Here is a 26,899-nt window from a genome sequence, read left to right as displayed (position 1 = left end):
TTATATATCATTAATGTTGTTCCGACTCGGTACCAACAATGTATTGCAATTATATGTTTTCAATAGATGCATTAAATATGTCCCGAGGATGACTCCAATCAGAGTCGAAACGTTGACGGCAAAAACTTGTTGTTAAATGATTACTTACATTTCCAAGATCCCACAACAACGCATGTATGATTGTAACACTGTGCGACGTATACCATATCAATTCACCTTTGAGAGTGAGACTCTCGTCGTTGTACCTGCGAGCTAGATGAGATTGCTTATACCTAGAGTGTCCTTAGTCGTATTTCTGCGAGCTCGTACTCTCTCCGCGTGTGTTCCTCCTCTCGGGTGCCCACCCTAGGAAACGTGCTGAGACGTGTTTCCTGCTCCAGGACGCCGTATCCTGACTCCTTGTTCTATGTATGTATGTGTATATATATATATATATATATGTATAAGTCCTTATTCGATCTTATACGGTATCATGCGCGGCTAAGGATCGCCCAAGATGATAGCCAATCCCGTTGCGTTTACGGTTATTACGTATAACAGATACACACACACACACACACACCACCTCTTGGGCACGGACTTCATTCGGCTTACCGCCAAATTGTTTACTTTTCCTATTGCTGCTGTTGCTGCTGCTGTTGCTGTTGCCTACTTACGGCAGATTGAATTTTTCCTATAATACTTGCATGCGTGTGTCGATGTCCAATGCATACCAAAATACCAAATAGCTATTGCGGCACGGTCAAGCGTCTGGATTCGCGAAAATGGTCGGCTGGATACTCGGGAATTATGTGAAAAGGAGATGCTGATCGAGTTGAATAAAATGGTTGAACGCTTGAAACTTTATACTCCAACTCCGGAATCATATGGAATGGAAGAAACCGTGATAAAGGAAAACTTTCTCATACCACGGAGAAAATTCCTCCTCGTTAAAAATCTTTCAAAAATTGGGAAACAGTGATTTTCGTTCCAATGTTTTTCGTACGTTAGTGTTGCTGGCTTCAACCTCGCGATGTAAATCAAAGTGAAACATTTGTTGGACGGTTGACAAGGTTCGCGTGACGAAACGGAAATCGACTCACTCCGACATCGAATTACGATTGCGCAAACCTCCAGGTATGTCTTAGGCCGACCGCGGACGTCAGGATCTCTGGTTTTCCGGATTGGTTCGCATTTCAAGACTAGCTAATGGGAGTCAAAATGGTTCCGCGGGTCTCGACGTCTCAGATCCTGCGATGTGCTTTTAAAATATTCAAACCCTCTTGCGGTTATCCCTGTCGCGTCCATCCGTCTGTCCGTCTGTTCTGGGGACTGATGTATCATAATATCCAGCTCCACGGTTTTGACTGCAGAGGCAGCTCGATGCCTTGCCCCTCCAACTTATACCCGCCAAAATAATCAGCTAATTATCTGAGTGCCAAGTTTGCTGCACCAGCCATCGCATCGTCGTTACGTCAAATATGAGGCGAGTCTCCGCTGCTGCTTCAGAATCTAATGAATTACCTCCGCGATCGTGAGGATCAAGTTTCAAGAAAAGTTTCTTCGGTCTTCATTTTTTATAAAATTCAAACCGGGTCCGAGTTGGTTTCGTCGTGAAACAGAAGTTGCGATGATTAAGAAAAATTGTATTTTTACCGCAGGAGAAAAATATCGTACCTCGATCTTTGTTGATAATAGTTTGCATTTTTTTCTCATCTTTCAGGGGACGAAGAGTGGGATGACATCAACGAACAATATGCGTTGGACAATTTGGATCACGATTGCGAAGCCTCGGCGATCAAACGTAAGTTTAGAGTATTTTATTTAAGCATTTAGGATAATTGCGGTAGACATGCACCCCCTTTATCAACAGAATATGTTATAAAAAAATCGTTCGTCGGCTGAATCAAAATTTTTATTACTGCACGTAATTCTTGCAAAAACTATTGGATATCGAACAGTACGATCGGAGTAATTTAATATTTACAGGATTTTTATCCTGCTATAAGTAATAGGTATAAATTATTCTAGGAAGATTGAAAATAATCGATGCCGAAGTTTAAAAATTATAGGCTTGCTTGTGTATAAAACAGATCGTTAACGGTCCGATGTAACTTTTTCACGTGGATCAACCAAAACCCATCGAAACTTTAGTGATCAGCAATTGGGACGCGTACAACGATCTATTAGAAAATAGATCCTTGCAAGCTGAAGAAGCGTCTTCCAAAAACGTTCCCTGACCCGTCACCAGTTAAAGTGGCTTCAAATCCGCGAGGTTTCGAGATGATCAGATAGAAAGTTATTTCCTTCATTGAAAGCGTTACCTTGCCACGTGGCTTATTACTTCTTCTGAAAGCACAAATTGAGGAATCGAGTGTCGGAGGTGTCTCGGTGACGAGTTCAAAGGAAGGAAGGATCTGTCATTCAAGAGAGTCTGCGTTTGTGTGAAGCACGCGTTGCGTTGCGTATTACGTGACTGCGTGAAAAGTGCGAGTGGTGTAAGGTATATTATTTCCGAAACGTAACGGCTAGGGATTATTTTCGCTCTTGTTTGAGTAGGTGTACATATCAAATGATGACAGTTGCTTTTAAGACCCCCTTGGAGTCCCCGGTATCCCGTCATTCTCTGATGCTGCACCTCCTCCTCCTCCTCCTCCTCCTCAACCTCCTCCCATGTGAATATTACATTATGTATTCCGTATTATATTCCCATTACCTTGCCGTACCGAGTGCCGTGCGAATGTTACGTCCTCATCTCAATGCCCGTACGATGCGACTCTCCTCACCGATCCCAACCCACAATCTTCGATGTTATTGCGCAAGGTGGCAAAAGTGCGGAAGACGCGATGCAGCTAGGACAGTAATCACGTTGATAATCATTGCAATTCGTTCCTTATTATTCGGATTTTCGGAATTTTTTTTACATCCTCATCATGTAACGGAAGTTGGCTTTAAATTTTTCTTGCGACTTGCACAGTTTTTTTGAATGTTCCTGTATGCTATATTTTCTTTGGATGGCTTCTCCGTTTTACTCAATTCTCATCTTCACTTATATTCTTGACGCGTTCCTCCGCAAAATGTTTTGTTGTATTCCCTTCGCGCAAGCTTTGGATTCGTTTTAGGTATATATACTCGGTGATCATTTCCTTTGCGACTCGGTTGTATTCGTATAAAATGTATACGGACATATCAGCATTCGTAGGAAATTTTTATTTAAGACATTGAGTAATCCAAATCATAAAAAATGTTCACTTTTATTTTCAAATTTATTTATCGATATCAAGAAGTCAGTTCTAACGAACGAATTCAATTTCACAGGCGCTACTTGAAGGTATTGGATCTCTGTTTCACAATTCTTCGCTTACTTCGATCTTTTTTCATTCTTGGTTTTCACTTTTAGCCACATTCTAACCATTCGTACATTTCCACAATTATAAAATCTTACACCGTCGATAACGCGATAACATTCTTTCAATTTTATTTTTTATCGGTACCTTCTTCCCAACGACAGCGGAAGACGACGAGGACGAAGACGAGGAGCTTCAACGAGCTTTCAGCAGAGCGTCCGACGGTGAGTAAAATTGGCTTATTGTTACCGTAGTTTCTGTGCAGTTTGTCGAATTAATTCAAGCTTGAGATGAAGTATTTTCGAAACAAAACTACAACCCGTGCAAAAACACCGACAAGAAGACCACGTTTCGCAACTCAGGGTGAAAAAGTGCATTGTTTCCGCATCATCTCACGCGGCATTCGCGACCGCCGTTATCACTGCGTGCACGGGATGCGAACAATACGCGAATGCGTCGAGATCCGGCATTGTTTGCCTCAGGTGCTTAAGAAATGCAATCCCTGATCGCGAATCGCAGTCCTCGCTGAATGTATTTTCTCTCTTTCACGGCGGCGAAGGTATCGAGAAAGGGAACGCGTCCCCCAGTCCCGAGGGTTGACCCAGCCTCGACGTTGAAGTGCAGGAAGTGCATCCATGTTTATCTCAACGTATGTGTATCAAATTTGTGGTCTTAACCCCGGCGCAAGGTCCGCAGCTTCGACCTTTTGAAGATCCAAAAGTGATTTGGATCGATCAACGGGGAACGTTAACGATATAGAAAATCTAAACTACGCTGAAAGTGATTTGTTTTGTTCAATTCTTTGTTTAAAACCGAATTGATTTCTTTTATTTATCTCGAAAATCGTACGATGAACGAATTTTGAATTCTTCAATTTTGGCAGTTTAGTTGTCGATATTTTCCGCTTTTGATTATATTATCGGATTACCTGTTTCTGTGTTGTTTCTCTTTCTTTCTCTCTTTCTCACTCTTCCTAAAATCAGCTTTCGTTACCTCATTCCGTTTGAGTTGGCGAGGTATATACATACAGGTACTACAGGGTATATATATATATATATATATATATATTATATATACATATATATACATATATAAGCAGCGCCTGATTGCTCTCTTCGCTTACACCCGGACGGGATGTTATTATTTTGAGTTAGCTTTCATCAGGTATACACTTACATACTTTATATTACTTGGAAGTAGAACCGGCTCGAACGGGGCCGAGTCCCTAAGGAGTACCCGACTTCCCGGGGGAATCCGGTATATCTACCTACCTGAAAACATCAAACTCCTTTCTTCTGCCGGGGCGCAATGTATTCCTTCAAATATTTATTGGGTCCTCGAAAGTTATAACTTTCCACCTACGCCCGAAACACGTTTGCAAAATATAATATAATGCTATATATGTTCATCCCCCAAATTTGTAACCGATACATCGGTTACACGTATGTTCGCATATATAACAGAAGCTAAAACTTCACCTCTGTTCGCATATCTATAAATAATTCTTACGTAATAATGAATATGTTGATAATTTTTTTTAATACTCCCATCCGTAGCGTTGCAGAATTCAGATAAGAAAAAAAAAAAAACTATGTCAACCGCTGCTGCGTTATTCCTGTTTTTTGTCTAAATATTTCACTTTCGATTTCCATGTTAACAAATTGAATTGTTTAGTCAGGTATAACGATCTGAGGATAAATTGAGGGACGCCTTATGAAAAGGGATCGATTAAAAATAATCGTTACAGGTGCGTGTTTTGTTGAATAAAGGATACATCGTACAATAAGTGGTAATCGCATGGGGATGCTAATAAACTAGTCGTACACGTGTTACACCGGATATACGTATAATGTACAGAAGGCATAGATGCGTTTTCACGTTTACCGTGCGAATTGTGTAAAAGTGATAGGTCGGTATAAACGCGTGTGTTCAACACCATCTTGGGAATTATCCGCTCTGTTTCATGCGCTCTGCACGCCAGCCAGGCAAACCGGGGTCGTGCCGTGCCATCGAGGGTCGGGGGTGTGAATCGCGTTACCCTGCTGGGGGGGGGGGGAGGGGGGGGGGAGGGGGAGGGGGGCGTAAACGCCTTATTAAAGCGGGTGAATTTTTTTTTTCCCATAGTTTTTCGTTTTCTTTTTTTTTTTATTTACTTTCTTTTCCTGTTTCCTTTCTTCGATTTTTCCTCATTCTTATATATACTTATATACGCGAGGAGGAGCCGCTTCGAACTTCCTGTCAGACGTTTTCAATTATTCACCAAATATTGTCGATTCCCACTGCTGCAGTTACTTACCTTACGGATATATACTCGCACACGAAAGATTTTCAATCCCGTGACGGTGTAACGGTATTGAATACGGTTGGGTACTTCATTTCTGTTATACGACCTCGAGTCAGTAATAAGAATAAAATTCGGAATTTTTGAAATCCAGTCGAGAAGTAAGGAGAAAATTTCAATCTTCAGGATCTGCAAATTCCGTCGTATCGTGTTTAAAGTTTTTGTTCAACGGGCACGAGAACGTTTTGATAAAAATTTGTTTTTTTTTTCAAAGAAGTATCAATTTTTGTCAATAGGAAAAAGTTTAGCATTTCTTGCGAAAAAAAAAAAAAAAAAATAAAAGAAAACTCGAATCGTGAAATAGCGCAACATTTTTCAAAGCTACGCAATTATTGTTACGCATAATGTGATCCCTGCAATTTTTTAACACAAATTTCCCTTTAAAAGTCTGATTGTTAAGTTCAAAAATGGTGACAACTTTCGATTTTTTTAAAAATAATTTTTAAAAACACGTATGAACTAAGTTTTTTTTTTCATTCGTATCCAAACACACTGATATTAGGTATCAGTCCATAAACTACGTAACTCTATTTTGGACACTTTTGAACATTGAAAAAAGGATAGACAAATCATTCTTTTGAATTTCTTATTACTCTAATCGTAAGATACCCGAAGAAACGAATGGCGGGACTAGCCACGCATGCTAATCAATATTAGCCGGAAAAGAATTGTTCTCAGGTTTTTCTTGATAATTAATCTGAGCTTCCAGTCTACCTATCACGAACGCACGTCATTGAAACTCGTGACTACAAAAGAGATCACTCGAAATTAGAATGCATCAAATTATAAAACTACGTATCGCAGACTAAGATCACCACCCCCTCTTAAACTGGCTACGTGGTTTACGGACAGCCCCTTACACGTGGGTTAAAATATTACTTCGAAGAAGAGAACACGAGTGAAATTTCCAATTCTGATTACTGTACAGTCCTTTATTATTTTAATTTTTTTTTTAAGGTTTCTGGTGTTATATTATTATCTTGTAACTATAAATTGCGATAATTTGATGCAGGTTCAACAACACAAATAGCTGTCGAGGTTCTACCGAACTGCAATACTAATAATAAATGGTAAAAAAAAAAAAAAAAAAGAAATAGATTTATCGTTAGATCCCTGTCGTAGCGATAATCATCCAGGCATAATTCGACGGCATTCCGCGTCCTCGAAGCTGGAAGGTCCTGTACCTTGGCGGTTCGCGTAGCTGCCGCGGTGTTCCGTGGCTCGCGGGTTGCGGGGCGTCAGGAGGACGCCGAGGGGATTCCCCAGAGACCGCGGAGAGGCCCGGCGCGCATGCGCCTCGCTGATTAGTTCCCTCCTCCCCCGACGTTTCGGAGTGCCGGCAGCGCCAGAGGAGAGCGCAGCATCCCCTTGGGGCCACCCTCGTCCTCCTCCCCCTCTGATCCCTCGCCCCTCTACCTCCCTGCCCTCCGCTCTCTTCATTCCGCTGGGTCCCTCGCGGCCTCCGCATCTATTCCCGGTACAGCTCGCTCGCTAAATAGATTAATGGAATCTTATAATACTTTAAATGCGGCAGCAAACTGTCGTGAGATATTCTCGCCCGCAACGTTGAAGCGAAGGAAAGAAATCCTCGACGTTTATAATCGATATTTTTCAATCCCGAAACGGGCTATGACATAACCTCTTTCTTCGTAACTCTTACGACGTAAATGCAGGAACCGAATTTTTGGTGCGTTTCATATAGATCGTAAACATTCGCTTTAGATCTCTGTTTTCTACCGATTCTCTTTTTGGACGTATAATTTTTCGGGAAAATTGTATAACTGTCGGGTATTGAGAAAAACAACCGGGCTCTTTGCTCGGAGTGTACCACCTTCGATGTATGTATGAATAAGGGTGTCCCAGGTGAGACAGAGCTGCCTCCAGCCGTGGCACAGCGCTACGTACCCCTGGGGAATATCTCTTCCTCTACCCGTCGTCTATCTCCGTCTCTTTTTCCTCTCACCCTCTCTTTTCAGCTCTCTCTCTCTCTCTCTCTCTCCCTCCCTCTCCCTCCTGCAGCAGCAGCAGCAGCTCGTGGAAACAACTATCGCCGGTGAACCGGGGGCTTGTCCACGTTTACAGTAACGTGCTACGAGCTTTTGCACCCCTGTCCTCGGCCGCGATCCGCACAGCTTCCAACCAACCCCATTATAAACTCGGATCTGTAATGACCTGACCGCACTTTTGCACCGGGGCACGTAATTAAAACGCAACTCGCTTGGGGACATCTTGCTGCGGAATGTTTTCTCCGAAATCGCAGTTTTTATTATGTTTTTTCGTTGTTTTTCTTTTTTAACTTGTTTGTTTGTTTGTTTGTTTATTGCTTTGTCGTACGCGAACAGGTTCATATGTTAAATTTGTATCGCATCGCAATAACTTTTTATTCATATTCCTATGTTTCTGATGTATTAATATCTATACGAAAAAGTACACATTTTTCTCTTTTCGAGCACAAATTTATAGCGATAAGCAATTTCGTTGATCGATACAATATTTCATTCATACAAGACTGTATTTGACTCGTTTTTTTTCCTAATCGATGAAAAATATGACGTATATTTTATGGCGAAATTTTTCAACGTTATCCATTCACCCAGTCATCGATAAAAAATTCCATATTATCAAGACAACCGAACGAGTATTTCGTAAACCTTCTTCAATTTCATTTAAGCATCAATTTCTTCGGTCATAATGTTCCGATTTTTTTTCTTTTCTTTCTTTTTTAAATTTTTAGCTTTTAATTATCTTTCCCGCGATTATATTATACTTCGCGTTGAACTTGCAGCAGGAGGAAAACTCGGGGCCGAATGTAAAACGAAAAAGCTCCTTCACTCCCCTTTTCCTCTCTTCCTTCTCCCTTCCCTCTCCCCATTATACGTCCAAAGACGGAAGAAACGTAGTTAATAATTCTAGAGTAGTTTAGTGCCACAGTGCTTTGGTAGTCTGTGTCGTAAAAGTTGGGCAACTTTGAAAGATAAAGGCGCCACATAGCCGCGGGCAATCCTGCCTCGGCAACGAGTCTAGGAAACCCAAAGACGCCCGCTGAAATAACACACCGCCCGCGATATGAGTTTCGCTTAATTTTGAACAACCTGCTGGAACACCGCGCGATCAACGGCTAACGTAATTATCGTGATTTATTTGTCGTTGAAATTTTTCTAATACCTGTTTTACAAAATAGGAGATTTTTGATTTATTACATCATACGTTAATTGTCTACAATCGAAGATGCTGAATCAAAGAAGAAAAGTTAATCGGTCATTTTTACACCATATTAAGAGTGCAATGAACATAACTGTAAGTCAAATAGTAACTGGTCCAAGTTTACGTCGATATTTTTAAAAGTTCGTACATAAATAAATAATTTAAAAAAAATCAAAATACCACGTTTCTGCAGATAGTTTTTCATCTGAAGAATATTTTTTCCTACTACATCTCAAAACGATATATTTGTGTTTGCAACTTTGACGATTCAATATTGTTCTCAGTTCAAATTACAGAAATTTTCAATATTGAAAAAATTCTCATCACGAGAACGGTTTTAAATAGGAAAGTGAAAAAAATACCGAGCATTAACTTGATTCGAAGGAATGTAAAAACAGGAAAAAAATATCATCGAACGGGTTGAAAATGAAGCTATAAATTCGTCACAAATTTATTCGAATATAGAGGTGTATGGAGAAAATATTTGTGATGAACGATTAAATTTCACGGGAAACTTCCGAGTCAAATCTGAGGTAAAAACCGCGGAATGCAACCTCGATAATCGGAGATGAGAGAAAAGCCGCAAGCCAGAGCGAAAGTCCGAGTAAGTTTTAACTCGCGAGAAGAAAGTCCCTTCAGCGTCACGTGTCTTCGTCTTGTCATTTGTCTGAAAGTTTGCGTTAATATCTTGGTCCTCGGGCCCCCTTTACCGTTTTCCCCAGCCGATAAACGGCGCCTATGTTCTCTCGGAGTATACTTTTCGTGACGTCAAGTCATCCCTCGTTACGTTTGACGGAACGAAAATCACGGACGATATTATTTAGGCCGAAATCCCGGCGGGTGGTGGAGAAACAAACGTGCGGAAAAACAAGGGGAAGGATAAAAACATCCCATTGCTCCTGCAGGATCAGGAAGCCGAGATGAGGAAGATCCTGCTGCAGGTGCTCCGCGCCTCGTAAAAGTAGCATAAGTCATAAAGGGGCCGCACACCTGTGTTCGTCCTCCGCTGCCGGGTAATAAGAGACCTTCGAACCTCCGGGGGTTGTTAAAACAAGAAATTAGCCCGTCGCTGGAGATGCATCAGCTCGTTATTACACAAATATAACATTTATCGGCTTCAAAGCTGCAACGCCTGCAGGGAATTCGGATAGCTGTTAAAAACGGCCCGGCATCTTTCCTCGCAATTATACCCGATTGATATACATAATTAAATCCAGTGAATTCTCTTCGTTTATTTATTTTTTTAATTTCTCTTTTATTTGCCATAAAACCGCGCAGGTTTTCCGGATTCATATCTAAACCTCTAGCCGAAGAGCACGTTGAGGGTAACGAGAAAGATGGAAAGAATCTTGTAAAACTTGACCATCCTTCCAATAAAGATTATTGGGACAACGATTACGTAATCTAACAGGATTGTGATTTTATAAAACTATATACATGTGTTGTATTAATTTTTTTTTCATACCGACTTTACGAAATTTTCTAATCCTCTGCTGCTGCACGTTGTCAAAAACAGTGGTAGTAATTTTATTTCTTCCGTTATACGTAATTTGACGATTTTTACCAAATGGAAAAATTATTCCTCTGTTTGTTTCCTTTTTCTTCTTGTTTACAATATCGTTCAATTTTAGTTCGATTATCAAACCCCAAATAATCTTATAAACGTATATATATATATATATTATATGACTCTTTAATTTGTTTACGATTTAACGGTATAATGCTTGCCTATAATACAATACGTATATGTATATGTACGCGTGTCTGTGTGTGTGTGTGTGTGAGCGCGTAGGCTGAGCCTCCCAGAGGTGACCCAATCTTTCGAGACTAACAGAGTAAATCTAAGAAGCGGCCATCTTTCGGAGAAAGAAATTAAAGTTTTCCCAGAGGGATCGTGGAGAGTTGGGCTGGCGGCCAGTGGGCTATTGCCTATTGCTATTGTTTGTGCGGTCCCTGTGGGATAAGCTGGCCCTTAACAGTGCCGTGTAGGGATGCCGGCTCTTCCTATAACGGGTGTCGCCGAATCGTTGCTGATCCAACCTTCTTACACGAGTCGAAAACTTGCACGTCGCAAATATCCTTTCGGTATTGTTTCCTAAATTTTGAAAATAAAAAAATACTCTATTCGATGTAAATTCTTTCCAGCAGCTTCTTTTTCGTATTTCATATTGCAGTTCGCAATCCCGTGTATAGTTTTTTTTTTTTTCATTTCACCATAAGCGCACTAAAAAAAGGTATCTTGTTAATTAAAATAATTGTCGTTTCACTTGTCGATAAAAATTGTCGGTCCGAATAATTTTACGCTGAATCAAATCGATGACGATAGAAGTTTTAAAAAAAACTTCAGTTAATTCTTCATTTTTCTTCTGTGTTTTCGTTTGTTTCAAATTTCAAATTTTCTCATAAATTTCAGATTCGTCGAAGATCGTCAGTTTTGAAATTCTTAACATTTCACCCGTTCCTTTTCCACAATTTTCATTCCCATTTTCGAATCAACCGAAAATCTGTCAAACTTACTCGTTCAATTTTTCTTCCGCTATTTGCGGCGTGGATTCTACAATCCGACTCTCGATTTTACTTTCCCTCGCGGCACTCGTATTCCACGCAGTAGTACAACCGAGAACAGGTCAGACCTCTCGCCAGTCTTGCAATCAGTAGTAGCCATCAACGGCCGATCAGCCACAGGCTGTTTTCACTTTCTACGCGACCGCGTTTTTCTTCCTTCATTATCGGGGGCCTTCGATGCTCCGTTAAACCGACAGCTGAAGACCCTTCGAATTTGCAATTTAAAATCGGACCAATTTTCATTGCTATGAAATACAAAGTGTACTACCAGTGTCTATAAAATGTTATGGCGAATTGTAAGAATTTTGCGACGAACGTTATAGAATGCAGAAACGATCATATAGTAAATTTGTCATCAAGCAATTTGACTGATTCGATTTTTAAATGAATAATTGAAGTGAAGAATTTTGATTAAAATTCATTAGCAAGTTGATTGTAAGATTATCGCAATTATGATTTGTTATCATTTTGTATATTACTATGACTGCGTGATCTGATAGCGTGAAAAAGGTATATCGATCGCTCAATTTGATTATTAATGGCACAACTATTATATAATTTAAAATAAACTGCGTTGAAAATATCGTTTGAAAATAGTGGGGCAAACATTTTTTTATCAAATTCTTTATCACGTACATTGATTTTAAACGTCAAAATTTCGCTGCAAGATTCTTCATGTATGGAAAGAAAAAATCGTCCAGAAAAGCTTCTTAGATTTCTCTAAACGTGAACGATTTTCATATCCGAAATAAAATCGAAAGCTCCGAATTTACCTGAATTACTAAGCTGCCTCATTCTAATTAGGAGAAAAAAATTCTTCAATTATTATCATATTTTTGACTATTCTATAATTTTATTTAGTTCGACGGTTTTCGCTGTAGAATGTTGAATATTATAGTTGCATAAAAAATAGGTCCGAATGTTGGACGACAAGCTAATCGTTTAACCCGAGTTTCGAGGGCTCGTCATGTGACGTGTCCACTAAACATGAAGTTTCACATCCGGCTTACAAAGTTCGTCGGCGCATCACGTGCGTACCGAAGTTGGCATTAAAATGTGAAAATAAACGGAAATGAAAAATTGCCCTCTTTGGAATAATTGCCGTGTCAGATGGCAATTAAGAACCTGCAAGGTGTACGTAATGAATTATTTTTACTAAATTTCCCACGTTGCCTTCGCATCGGGCGTTATGTTAAAACAAAACCGACAGTTTCTGAAATCTCGTTATCACACCTTTAAACTTGCCAAAGTTCATTAAAATACAAAATAAACGAAAAAAAAAAAAAAATCAAGAGAGGGAGAACGAAAAAAAGGACGAAGGAAATCAGAAGCGATTCGAACAGTTCGGGATGATAGTTTGCTTGATAATTTCCAAAGCAATAAAAATAATAATAATTAAAAAAAAAAAAAAAAAAAAAAAAACAAATCTGTATCCCCCGTGAAAATGAAAGATGAGCAAACGGCGGTTGAGAACCGCTGTGCGAACCACTGGGGAGTCCCTCGGGTGCACTGGGAGCAGAGGGGAACAGTGGGGAACCTCTGTGCCCGTACCGGGGCTATACCGTTGGTGGGTATAGAACGGAGGGGGATTCCCCAAGGAGGTAATTACTCCCCCTCCCGCCCTCCGCCGCCCGTCGAAACCCCCAGCCCCACCCCACTGGGTTCTCCCATCCGCAACCCATCGCAACTTCGACTCCTACAGGAGTTACATGCTAATACAAAACCAAACCGGTCGGTCTCCGACATCGCGCAAACCTGTAACATCATAGGTGTATATCTATATAGTTGTATGTATACCTGCTTGGATAACCCGTCTATGTCAAATCTTATACCTTGTAACTACACACTTGGAGGAATTGACGTATAATTAGGATGGTATTGACTTATGGTTAATAAGTGGATCCATGGACATTGATAACAGGTTGATTTTTAACCGATATATGGTACGTATTGTACTTGGTGATGATTTGTTCCAATGACGATGAGACGAGACGTAAGTCGTGAAATTATAAACGTGAGATCGAAGAAGTGCGCGCGAAGTCGAGGATTGAAGCTCGTACAAACGTCTGATTGAATCGAGTAGGTGTTTAAAGTTGACTTTTTGGTCTGTCGTGATGACAGAATGAAAAATTGGTAACTGGTATGAACTTGGCAAGTTCAGGCTTCGAGATGTCACTTCATTTAATGTATCTACTCGTACGTTCGCAGAGGAGTGAACAAGTTGATCATTGCAGGGTCGTAGATTTTTCAAGAAAGAAGCTTTTCATGCATACGCGAAGGCGGGACTTTTGAATGCAATTCTTTCTGAAACAGAAAAAAACGTTTAACAAGGAAAAAGTGTCAATTTTCTTTTCGCTATGTCCTTAATATTGTCACTGCTATTCTACTGTACACATTTTCAAATTTAAACAAGGTCGTGTAAAACTTGAATACCAAATTGTTCGATCAGTTGAATCAACTAATGAAAATTCAAAAAACGTTTCCACACCTATACGTACAACAGTCATGTACGGATTGACTTTTTAACGATGCCACGGAGTGTTTGAACCTCGATTTCGACCCTCAATGAGAGGAAGTATCAAAGCGCGCGGATATTTCATTTCCGTTTGCGACCTCCCACGCTGCATGCGGCGCGTAAAATAGTATAAAGGCACGGAGAGAATCTGCGGGGTTAAATTGTCAAGGCGTAATCGCGATTCTGCCTATGATGGTAACTCAACGCAAAATGACGCAACGCGACGCGACGCAACGCAACGCAGGAATTAAAGGTAATGCTCGGGACGCAAAGCAGCCGGTTTGGCGCAGAGAGAGAGAGAGAGAGAGAGAGAAACTCCTGGTCGACGATATCAACGCTCCCCGAATGTGGCGATGCGAGAGCCAATATCACCCAGCTCAATCCCTCGGGATTGTGGCCGTGGCGTAGAGAGCACTGCTGTCGCACACCTTTGCAATGGATATTACGCAGGTTAGGTGGCATGGATACACGCGGAACCTCCCCCAGAAACCCCGAAACCACGCTTCCCACAAATTGAATGTGCGATATTTTACCAAATTTCAATTGACTCCGGTCATTTCGAATCGTCGAGTCGAAGATCTCGAGCTTCGGATTTTTATCAACGCATCGATCCGTTCGTTTTTCACTCGATCGTGAAAAAAAAGGTTTCATCGTTATTTACTCATTACAGTTTTTCGAATTTGGCTTTTGTACAATTTTCAAAATGCAACACCAATCAAGTCGAGTTAGTTTGTGCTTACTTGCTTTCAGAGTATCTCCAAGAAGATGGACCCCCTTCTCTACAAGGACCTGACTTGGAGAATCAGAACAGTTTCGACAGTGGTGAGTGTTTATCAATACAGTAATAAACATTTTGGCATAATAACAGTGATCGCGTTTTATTAGTTTACCCCCGCCGTTACCAAACGCTGATCAAAATATTTCGGAGATACTAATCGAAGCACTTAACAGTGATCGCTTTTGTTATATTCTTAACTCATCTGCACCATGCGACACTAAAAAACTACATATGTTTTTGTTAAGCGTACTAAACACAAAAGTCCAATTGATCATGTAGAAATCTTGAATATACGGGTCAGATCTTTTCCTACTCAATTTCTATTCTTACATATTCAACTGTCTTTGGAAAAGCGTATTTTATGTTGAAGTATAATTCAATGTATTCAATTATACAGAGCCACGTTGCTTATGTAAATTATTGAAACAAATGTATAAAATCTACATTAACCGTGATCATCTGCGAATTCGATGGCTCGAAATGAAGACGCATCATGAGACTCGCAAACGCGATCCCGTTACTACGAGTATTTAGAAAAGTAACTGTCAAGGAGTTCACAATCAGGTTCTTGTCCGCGAAGCTCGGAATGACGATTTTTTCGGGACGGTTGGGATGCAGACTGGAGGTAGAAGTCTGTAAATTTTCGTCACATCCCCGGTGAGGCGAAGAGATAGGGCAAGGGCGGTGAAAATTACGCTGCATTAGGTACCGGCCGAGGAAGAGGATCTCAGAGTGGATTGGCGGGGGTTTCGAGTGTCCCGTCCGAAGGACGAGGGGCAGTTTCGCCACTCGGGCCCGGATAGGTCGGCCAGAGTTTTAGTGCGACATCAAAGTGTGACTGACCACTATGACGTAATACCTGGCTCGCGTTTACGCTGAGCTTGGCTTCCCGGGATTGTCACATATCGAATGTAGGTACGGACGGACGGCTCTCTTCGCTCTGCGGCACCGCGGCTTTGGGCTAGACCAAAATTGGACGTTTACGACCCCGTATATCTGCCGGCGAAAATTTCACCCTCAACACCGTGGAGGTCACGGATTATCCGTCATCCGATAAGCAACTCCGTCATCTTCGGGCCGCGTCTCCATTTTTTTCCATCTTCTCAAACGGACGAGATTCAAGATAGTTGAAATTTTTTAACGGCTTGATTAATCAAAATAGCAATGATATGGGAAACCAGTTTGAATTTCGAGACGTTTCGAGTGGTCAGGGAAATTTGATAGAAAAGTGGAATATGGTGTATATGGTCTCTCGATCTTGATTTATGAGTTGACTTGTTCAAAATATGCTGGTTCTTACCATTTTCATCGTTGGTTATTTTGATCTTTGATAAAAGTTGAGAACAAGTCTTACGATATATTTCTTTTACCGACTTTAAATGTACTTAGTTTTTGTGTGAATTTCTTAATATCGTCGAAAATAACAATCAGTCGTAATACCGGGATTCTTCGAATCTCGTAACATCGAAATTTTGTAACATACTTCTCAATTCCTACTATAAAATCGTCCAGGGAATACAGTTGTTATCGACATCATAAAACATGGGAAAATTGACAATGTAAAAATGTCAAGTTTTATGGTAATCCTGATGAAATTACCAAAGATTCAAAATACCGATGCATACTAATTTTGAATCAGAGGCAATCGGAATGTCGACAGTTTTTACCAATGAGACTCGAGACAGTGGTCAATCCGAAATTTGACACTCGAATTGGAATCGATCATGGATAGGAGAGAAGGAGTCGTTCTGCATACGGTGGCTGTGATTAGGTATAGTTTCGGGAATATAAGATAATAAAGAAGTTATGAGCGATGGGACGGCGAAGGTTGACCCATGTCCGCCGTTTCATGGTAAGTATATAGAGACCGGATGACGGACCGCCGCGTTTGGTAGTGCCTCTACGGCTTTCTGGGTCGTCACTGTGGACCTGGATAGACAAGTTAGGGTTGCCGGCTAGCGGACTCCTGGGAGGACATAAACGTGCCCCTTTAGCGGATCCGTCCTTCTCCTCTCCTCTCCTCTCCTCTTCTCCCCCTTTTCTACCCTTTTCCACCCTCCGTCGCTGCATCGATAGACTCTGTGTGGTGAGCTCAAACGGATAGGCGTGCGGCAGTTTCTCGAGAAAGTCGCGGTAAATTAAATAGGCTCGTTCGATTGGGGGAACATTTTTGTCAACAAACTTTACCGATCACGATATCTTTCAGCTTTGGAAGTATAAGGTGACGGAGAAAAAACAGCTTTTGAAGAACTCTCCTTACATCGTTGGCGGTTTCTTTTCACCCTTGGTCTGATCCTGGCGCGGTAATTCTGAGATTATGATTGTGAATAAGTCGGAAAAAAATTCTTTCAAGGGTGAAAAGTTGAACGTCCACTGAAACGGAAGTAAGAGAAGCGTGTGTCGTAAAGATATCGTAAAAGTGTAGCACACGTTTGGAAATTTGGAACTATTCTGAAATCAAAATTGCTTGATCGTCAAAACAGCGGATTCAGAATTTTGTAATTAAACTTCGAGTCATGTATTTCATAATTGTCTGATGTCAGGTTTTTGACATGTCGATTTAAAATGACAGCCGGGTCTGTAGATTTACTGTAGAAAGTCTCGAAATATTTGATATTTGATCCATGAAAATTGACAGTTTGTAATGCAGCTTATTTGCACAATTGTAAGGAAAGATGTGCAGAGGTTCATTTTAATGGGATTTTCTGTGTGACATGCGATATAGGAGACAACAGCGTGCAATTTATCGCGTTATCCCAACAGCGAGGTTAGAGAGAACGTCTTGGCCGTCTAATTTATTGTTACGAGTTTACGGATGTTAATTGAAAGTAGCTAGCCAGCTTTTGACGTGTGTAATTTATGTACCTTGTTTGTCAGTTCAGTCCTTGTGGATATGGGAAACCGGGTCTTGAGGCCCAAGCAGCAGCGGGCCACTTGTTGGGCAAGCAAACACTTAATTAACCCATCAAGCTTTGAGATTGAAATGGCCGTACCCTTGGCAAAGCTGCTCGTCCTTATGTACGTATGCATGCCTCGGCGGCTAGCCTAAGAGATTGTCGGAATCGTTCTTGGCTGCCACAAAATTCACCCCATACGATTTACAACCCGGATCCCCCAGGCTCGTCGTGTTTCCACGGTAATTAGAACGTCCGAAACAAGCGGGAGTCTTATTCTCGACCACATTTCGCGTTCACCCTTTTGAATCATTTGTGATTCCGTTTACCAGCGTCTCGCTTCTGCCCCAGGATGCAGGCAAAACACGCACGAGTTGATCGCGCGAGTCAAATTTTCGTTGCTCCAGACTTTCAAGATCCCTAAATCGTGCTCGGACTATACTCTTGCCGTTATTTTCTTCGACGTGAAGCAAGAACGAACGACTTTTTGGTCGTAAAAATTAATTTAGAGTCAAAATAAAATCGCAGGCGCTTCGACGGCGGCCATGTTGATTTTGTATAACTGTTGAAAAAGTTAATTTTACGAAAGAGTATCGAGGCTGAATGAAACAGAGACTGGCAGTTAACCCGATGACTGTTGAAGAAACGAGATTTACACAGAAATTGACCATTTTTCTGCTACCCGAAAAAGTTTCTCGCCTCATACTCTGGCGAAAACGGAATTGAGCGGATGAGGGTCCGGATTAGAAGCCCGAAGCTAAACCATCCTCACGGGTGTTAATTAAGGTTTCGTTCCATCCTTCCGTACGACTCACATGTCCCAAGTTTTACGAGATACCATCGCATAAGATGCGTTTTCGTCTGCGTGTGGGGTGCTGACCAGCCTTAGATCCCGAGCGTAGAGGGTGAGTGAGCGGGGCGCGAGAGAAAGAGACGACAACTGAGCCGGAGAGAGCGAGGGATATGAAAGGGGGGTGATTTTAGTGCAATCCCCGTCCCGGGTCCTCGGATGACCAGGCTGAGGTGGCTTTCCGACCACACTAGAGGCAGGTTTACTGCTGGTTGTGGGGGCCGGCTACCGTGCCCATAAACCGACCGGACTTCCAGTCCTTCTGACTACTGGAACACCGACGACCATTGGAAATTCTCAACGCGTAGCTTACGGCAACGCACCTGGACACCGTGCATTGCGAGGAAATTGTTTCGATTTTTATTTTTTTGTTTCTTCCACCAATGAACAACCAAAGTGCGATACCGCAGGTTCTTGTTTTGGTCGTTCATTACGGTCCGGTAAAGATCGACGTTGTTGATGAGAGAATGGAAGCGATCTCGAAAACAGCTATCTGTTTCCCGTGGCGCGTATTTCGGCCTAGTTCCTTGGCGCCAAAAAGCAATTCCCAATTGGTCCTGTTAGTCTGAGTGAAGGAAAACGGAATTGGGTTCTTTATGCTGTTTGGTCAAATGGTCTGGTAATTTGTTAGCCAATAATCCTTGCAGCGCAGGACAAGTTACTATAAATCACGAAGAGAAACATTATTTTTCAACTAACGGAGATGACGCACGGTCGCTTCTTTCGTGAGGTGAAATTTTTAGTCAAAAATTACTCAAATGTGCCGGGTTACGCGACGCCTCCTCTTTTTTTTCTATTTTTTTATTTTTTTATTTTTCATCTCTTTCTTTTCGCTGCCTTACATTGACCAGGACGTCGCGCAGGACGCGTGGGGCGCAAGCTCTGGTTTAGTACATCGTGCGATGTTCCCATGGGAGTTTCGATTCGCTGGGACAGTAAGATCCCAATCTCTTAGCCGGCCGCTCTTGCCCTATCTTCAAGTCAGTCACACGGTTCCACTTCTTTTCTCGGCCCTTGGGACCCATTGCAACTTTAACTGCTTCGTATTACAGATCTCTGGCCTCGAGTTGCCCCGCGAATGTCCTTCGTTCGGAGATTTCCATCGTGCCTTCTTAATTTCCATCCCAACACTTTACCTCTACCTCTTTCAAATCCGCTGCAGGTTATGCCGGTTTTGATTTTATTTTGTTTTTTTTCTTTTTTAAGTCGGATGTGACGCGGATTTAATTTATTTTATTCGATTTTTAATCCTTTCCCGTCGAAGGATCGAATGATTTGTACTTTCGTTGAGCGGAATAATGTCGAATGGAATATAACAATCCAGTTCAAAGATGAGAATGAATAATATCGAGAGTTTAATTGGCCCAGCCGGAGAAGAGGTCACCCCTATTGGGTCACAGGAAAGATTCACGGGAATGAATGAAAATAGAACCGCCGTCGACATACTTTTGATTGGATTTCCATGCAATTCAACCCGACAGCTTCACGGAGTTTTTCATTATATAGTTATGAGGAAAGTTCAGCAATATCGAATATCGCCGATTTCAAATCAGCTCTCGAATTTAGACATAGCTTACTATGAAAATCGATGCGTTTTTGCAATATCCTAGCACATTTCAGCATGATTTTATCGAAAACATTGGATTCGACGCGCCTAGATAATGTCCGTCAAGGTTGACGCAAACTCGAAGCTGGCTCATCGATCGAAATAGCGCTGAATTGCGGAGAGATTTCGGTCTGGATCGGTACCCTTTGATTTATAATAAACAGGAACGACGCTCGTTATTTCCGCCAGCAACTGATGCATTTCCCGTGTATGTATGATCCAGCGATCGGCTCTCCATGCAACTATCTGTTCCTATCTCTAACCAACTGACGCGACGAGCTGACCTCACTCACGAAATTTGACTGCACGGTTACGGAGACCCGAATGCATTGTACCGTATTTCGTCCTGGAAGCAGGTCGGGTGGTTGGTTGGTTGGTAGAGAATGCACGTTGCACATTTCACATGTGTGGTCGAATCGCTAACGCAGTGTGAATTCGGCGGGTCGGAGGCGGGTAATTAGCCCCGATGGACGCCGACACGAGCGAGCACTTTAAATGTCCATCGAGGCGTTGACGCTCTCCGAGTTTATCTCGTTTATTATTCAACAATCTAGACTCGTTGACGGATGCTCTAACCGCTCGATTAGAGCGTCTGCTTCGCCAACGGAGAGTCTGATTGTTTCAAAGTTTAACCTCCGATCCCTCACGCCGAATTCTCTCACTCGCTCATCTGCACTGATTTGACAAAGAATTGAGCTAGCCAATATTTTATCACGCACGCAGCTCGGAACGTTAGCCAGCTTTCGAATATTGAAAGAGGAATTTTTCGGTTCGTCGCTAATCCATTCGATGGTAATTCGTACATTAGCTCGGGATTTTTGCAAATTTGGAAACTTGAGGGAAGAACCGGGTAACTTTGACAACAATGACTTTGAATGAGAAATTCGTATATAAGAATCACAATATTGCATAATTACTTGACAGTTGTTCTAAACTGTTATAAATATTCTGTCATTCGTGCAAATGTGGCTTGAATATTCACTCTTGTTGAAGTAATGGAATAAAAGCAATTGACAAAATTAAGGTTGTTACAGGCCTAAGGTACTCAGCTGCCAACTTTGAAAGGGAAAACAAAATGGTCCTTAGATTCTAAAAATCATTGGATGGTATTTTCGATTTTTCATCTCAATTTCTTTTTGGCAAGATGTTTTAGAATCGGAGCCATGAATCTATGATACGGAATTTAAAAAGTTTCTAAAGTGGTACTTAGCGGAATTCATTTCAACTTATGTGTAAAAACTGTATCTTGATCCAACAGATTCACCCATACAATTCTTTTCTCCTTTTTCCATTTTTCGTTTTCAACTTAATCGGACTCGATCTTATCGCTTGATATTCACTTTGCCCATTGAAATCTTGTCACAAGTTATCCTTACTTTAAAAACAAACAAAGAAACAAAGAGCCATAAAATGATGTAGGTATTAATTCTCCCGTTATCTCGGCGACGTAGCCTTTGAGCTTGAATCGTAAATAGAAAACTTGTTTCAAACAATCCTCGTAGTTTCCCCTCCATAATCTTCGTCTATTGTCGCGTGAACTTGAATTTCGAGCCGACTCCTTGCGGCATAAAATATTTAGGTAGGTTAGTACAATATTTTCGATCTCATTGTGTGGATACACCAGTTTCTTGTTTATTTTTCCATTCCGTTGTCTGATTTTCGATGTATTGGAATCACCTTCAAAACCTGGTTGCCCAACACTTGGCGCACGAGTCGATGACGCCGTGCGGCGCTCTACCCGCATTACACGTATGCGACCCGGTTGCTTGTCGTCAGGCGCTAGCGAAAAGTCATAAATTCTGCTAATTTGCAAAGTCGCAAAAGAAATACAATTAACTGAATTTCGAATTGCGCATTTCGAAGGGTAAATAAGACGCTGCTTCGCCCTATAATTACATTCGCTCTATTTTACTTTGTATAAGGTGTTAGATTTTTTTAAACTTTGTTTGCGACGTTTTTTTATAAAACTAAACCAGATCACTTGGAAAAATAATGAATTTTAATATTGGGACCTTCCTACAGTTTCAACCAGATCCAGACTACAGATTTTTTCAAAATCTCAATCACTTGGAATATACCGATCGCTGTCAATACCTCGCAAAAAAAAGTGGAAAAAAAGGAATGAAATCGAATATCGTTATGTTTCGTCCAGTCGCCGCGGTTACGTGAAAACAATTATATTACTGCTGGAAAATTTGCTATAATTTGATGTTCAAGTTTTTAATCTCATTAACCGGTGATTCATCGCTCCAGATACGAGTATAAAGTTTGTCTAAATTCCGCAACCTTGACGTCGCCGCGTCGCGACCCAGAAATACGAAAGCATATAATTAAAACGGACGATCGAAGCCTAGTTCCCGCATCCGTGTAGTAGATTTTTCTAACGGTTATACAGCCGGTACAGGAACGGCGTTGAAATAATAAATAAACGGCAGATAGACGTCCAGGTATACGTACATAGCTGTATAAGATAAAGATGTTTCTCACCTGTAAGTTTGCCGTATATCGCCGCGCACCCTCTTTCTCCGCCCCTGCAGTGCGGGGTCCGTACAATACCTTAGCGCACATTACATACAGCCTGGTTATTTCTCCAGGGAGTTTTCTCACATCGAGGCGATATATGTATGCACACCGTTGAAACCCCGCGTAAACACGTTTCGCGATTCCCGTCGCTACAGGTGTGCGTCTACACCCACGTCTTTTATCCGCGGCAGAGTTACGTTTGCACCATGCTTCCCACCCACACCTGCAACCGGGATGCACCAACACCTCGACGTTCGTGTGCCTAGGGGTGGGACCTGGCACGCGGGAGGCACACGGCACCCTGGGGATACTCGGCGGAACTTTTCCCAACGAGAAGAAGAAATTCTTATGACGGAGAAACTTTTCAACGCTTCCATGCTTCTCTGCTTTATTGCGAACGATTTCGTGCTATTCCCGAATCGTCAAGTATGCGCGTATCGCTGCTGTTGCTCACCCGATTCGATTCGAGCTTAATTTGAGAATTTTAAAATCGTTCCGTAATCAGACTCTGACAAGTATGCGAGTTGTGATTTTTCTACATCCAGTTTTGTTCATCGGGAAATCGGTCGAGCCTGAAAGTTCTTTCATTTCAAAGCCCGAAGGCGTGCGAAATAATTCGATCGATTAAAATTTCCATCGCTTGAAGTAATATTTTTTTCAAATTTTGGAAAATTTCGGTGTTTCAAAAATTGACTGGTATTGTGCACGATTTGGCTTGATTTGAAAACAAATATTGCAATTTGGTAAATGGTAAAATGAATTCGTTTACAATTCTATCAATCGAGTCATTTTCGAGGGGGAAAAATGACGAGCGTTGAATTAATCTTTGGATTGCAAGAAAATACACAGTCAATGAACCGAATGACGTATTCATTCGATTTCGTTATCAATGGCGCGGTGTTTTAGCGTAGTTGTAAAGTATACCGCACTAGTTTACACACGCAGTGCGTACAATACTATCTACGGTAAACAATTACACGTCGTCTCGTTGTCTAGTTGGCCTGATTGAAGAAAAACGAATAGATGAAAAATCCACATTCAAACGGTGTACGCATGTAAAACGGAAAACAAAAATTGGGTATGAAAGAGGGAAAAAGAGAGAGAGAGAAAGAGAGAGAGAGAGAAAAGTGGTTAGGTGGTTAAATTTATCGTAGCGAAGCGCTAGCAATCATCATTACAACTCGGGCTTGTTACGTTTTCCGGCATATGTACCGTATATGTATGATATATAGGTATAGGATATATATACATACGTATACCCACGCATCCATAGTTGGGCGCTTTTCTGCCTGGCACACATGTCAAACGGTTACTATAAGACCGCGGTGTTATCTCGCATCGGTATCAGCTGTCCCCCTGTTTCTAATTTTCCTTTTTTTCTTCTACTTTTCTTGCGTTTTAGCCACCACTTGACGCTCGTTGTCACGGCAATGTCGAGGAGGCGTCGGACAGTTGGGAAACCTTACACGCATGCACATGGAAATTTCAGGGAAAAAGGAAAGGAGAAAAGAGAAAAAATGCAATAAAGAAGTATGCGGTTATTATTTATTATAACGCAGAGAGAATACACGTTACGAGGTGCAATGGCTGTTAAAAACGTAATCGGAATACGCACGCATTATTACATACACGTGATGAGAAAAAAATAAAAGTAAAAAATAAAACATATATAAAAAAAAAAAAAAAAAAAAAAAAGAAAAAATTGAAGAAGAAGAAAAAAAAAGGAAGTAGAAAGAGAAATACAGAAAAAAGAGTGATGCGAGAAGCGTACGTTCGGACGTTCGTACGGACAGATGTAGGTACGCAGGAATTCTCTTCTGCGATAAAATCTGCCGACCTACACCTCCTCCCTCTTCCTGAAAGAGTATCCCTCTACTTCTTCTTCTTCTTCTTCTTCTTCTTCCTCCTCTTATGCTTCTTCGAGTTCTTTCTAGAGCCGCCGCTGCAATGGTTAACCGACCTGTGTATTCGGGCTGTTCTTGTTGTTGCGGACGAAAGACCGAACGTGACTTTATAAGAGTTGGGTGTAGGTATTACAGGGCTATACACACAGCTATTGTATACCTACTCGTCGAGGATACGTGCAGCGCCGTGCCTAGCCCTTGGGGCGCCTGGGTCAGACTGGGGGAAACCGTATTTTTCAATAAAAATATACGTATGTATGGGGAATTCCATGCGAACCCAATTAACTTCTGACCCTCACCATTTTTGGTTTTGTTCAAATGTTTTGCTGCAATTGTTCCAATTCCGAAACACTACCCTCGAATTTTCGGATTTTTTATTCAACCGGTTGATTATTTATAAATTTATTTATAAAAGGAACTCCCGAGAATTCTCGAAAACTGTATTTTCCATTCTAAATATTTCAACACCCACCCCGCGTGTCTTTTATGTTTTTATTTGGCGGTGCGTGTCCACAACGAGTTGAATGAAAATTAACAAACAATAAAACATGCAAGGAGAACCATTCTCAAGTTTATTATAGATGCCAAAATTTGTTGATTACATGAAAAAAAAAAAAAAAACGAAAAAATGAAAAGTTCACTCGAATGTCGCCTTCAGGTCTTTTGCCCCACCTCTAGGCACGGCACTGTACGCGCGTACGCATGTCTACCGGTTAAACGGGCACCGCGATCTACCAGCACTGGGTGCAAGGGGTTAACCGAAGACAAATGTTCGCCGATCGATTGGAAATCAATCAGACGCCCCGTTGGGTAAGTGGGCACTCGAATCGGAACCTCAGAGCTCACGGACTCCCTACCGATTTTCATAACCGTACCGCGTATTATACACGCATGTTCTACGCATCAGTCGCATTGCGCTCTATCCTCATGTCTCGACTCAGAAATTAATCCACCATCAATATCTTCGAGATCGATATCATTGAGAAGTTCTAATTAGTCGAACGATCAATCGAGATCGTGATCGGTTGGATTTATACTTGGTTTTTTTTTTTTTTTTTTTTTCCACATAAACAGTGAAAGAATCGTGGAAATTTTAATAATATTCTGTATTTTCATGTTCTATTTAACAATAATACTTGGAAATTTTTTGAAACCGTTACAGGTATACAGCATCGGGATAAATGACTCGATTGCATCGTTTAAATTTGTTTATTTTATCGAAAGTTTGTATTCGTTATTTTTTCTGCGACACGATTCTCTTGGTTTTCTAATTCGACGTCTGTCGTGAGCGTTTGCTTCAAGTGTTGTTTCACGACTTCATGGAGCTTAAGCATCGCGACGCTTCGGGTGCCGGATTTCATTGCCGTGTACTTACGCCGGTCTATACAATACACGTCAGCATGATACTAATCACCAACTAAGTTCGGCACCCTGCAGAACAAAACGCTAAATAATGATTGTCAGCGGTAAACATACATCCTACAAAAACATAGAAGAAGGCACGAAATTATCACGCGTGACGGACAAACTGTGTTATACACGTTTGCTGCTTCCGCGGTAAAAATTTGGCCGCGTCCGTTTCGGTGGAGAGAGAGAGAGAGAGAGAGAGAGTAATCGCTAAATAAAAAAATATTGTCAGCAAACTTACGTAGAAGAAAGGAAAGACTGAATGAAGAGTTAATTTTGATCCATTTGATCTGTGCATCGAATCAATCGAGGCGCAACTTGAAGAAATTAGCCTGATGACTGACAAAATGAAAAAGCAATAAAACCTAAGCGAAGAATAATTTCAGTAATCCGTTAACCGTTCAGTTCCATTCAGTTAAGCTGAAGTTCCATTTAGTTGAACCACTTGAGTGCGTAGTTGAGTCGTTTTCGTGCCGCCCACAATGTAAATACCTACCTGTGAGATTCGTGCAGTTTTATGTAACGAATTCAAAATCGTGTTGTCGGTTTTGCGGTGAATAAAAATCACCCTTTTTCCGCATGCGGAGTATTATTGTTTATATTACAAGTAGAGAAAAAAATAAAAGATTATATTTAAGCTTGAAAGTTTGAGTTCAAATCTCACGGTGGTTTTAACGTACCTGGGAACTGTTACGAGTGCAACTTTTCAAAATTAGTTGTAACTTTTTTTACATCTTTTATTGCGTAGTTTTTGTGAACAAGTGATTTTTCATTTGTATCGTTTTTCATTCATTTCGTTTAATCGATATTTCTGTCAAATGTATTTCGTTGTAATTGCGCGCAGACATGCTGAAAAAAAGCCATTTATAGCAAAGCGAATCCTGGGCTGGTTTACAGGCGTGTTTAGTCGGGGAATCCTATCCGGCAGATAACAGATCTTGAATTGGCGTTTCAAACTCGACCGCAGAATTCACCGCAAATCTTAT

General features: G+C 41.2%; 1 protein-coding gene across 1 annotated transcript in view; it reads left to right on the top strand.

Annotated features, from left to right (window-relative positions):
• Positions 1 to 26,899, top strand: part of L (zinc finger protein Lobe) — an 81,791-nt gene that overhangs the window by 4,841 nt on the left and 50,051 nt on the right. Inside the window, exons 2-4 of the mRNA XM_046627819.2 lie at positions 1,703 to 1,783; positions 3,491 to 3,550; positions 14,702 to 14,773. Coding sequence (XP_046483775.1) covers positions 1,703 to 1,783; positions 3,491 to 3,550; positions 14,702 to 14,773 — 213 coding nt within the window. The remainder of the gene's footprint in view (positions 1 to 1,702; positions 1,784 to 3,490; positions 3,551 to 14,701; positions 14,774 to 26,899) is intronic.

The sequence above is a fragment of the Neodiprion pinetum genome, chromosome 1 (genome assembly GCF_021155775.2).
Source record: "Neodiprion pinetum isolate iyNeoPine1 chromosome 1, iyNeoPine1.2, whole genome shotgun sequence".
In the NCBI taxonomy this organism is placed as follows: domain Eukaryota; kingdom Metazoa; phylum Arthropoda; class Insecta; order Hymenoptera; family Diprionidae; genus Neodiprion; species Neodiprion pinetum.
This window is presented reverse-complemented; position numbering and strand designations above follow the sequence as displayed.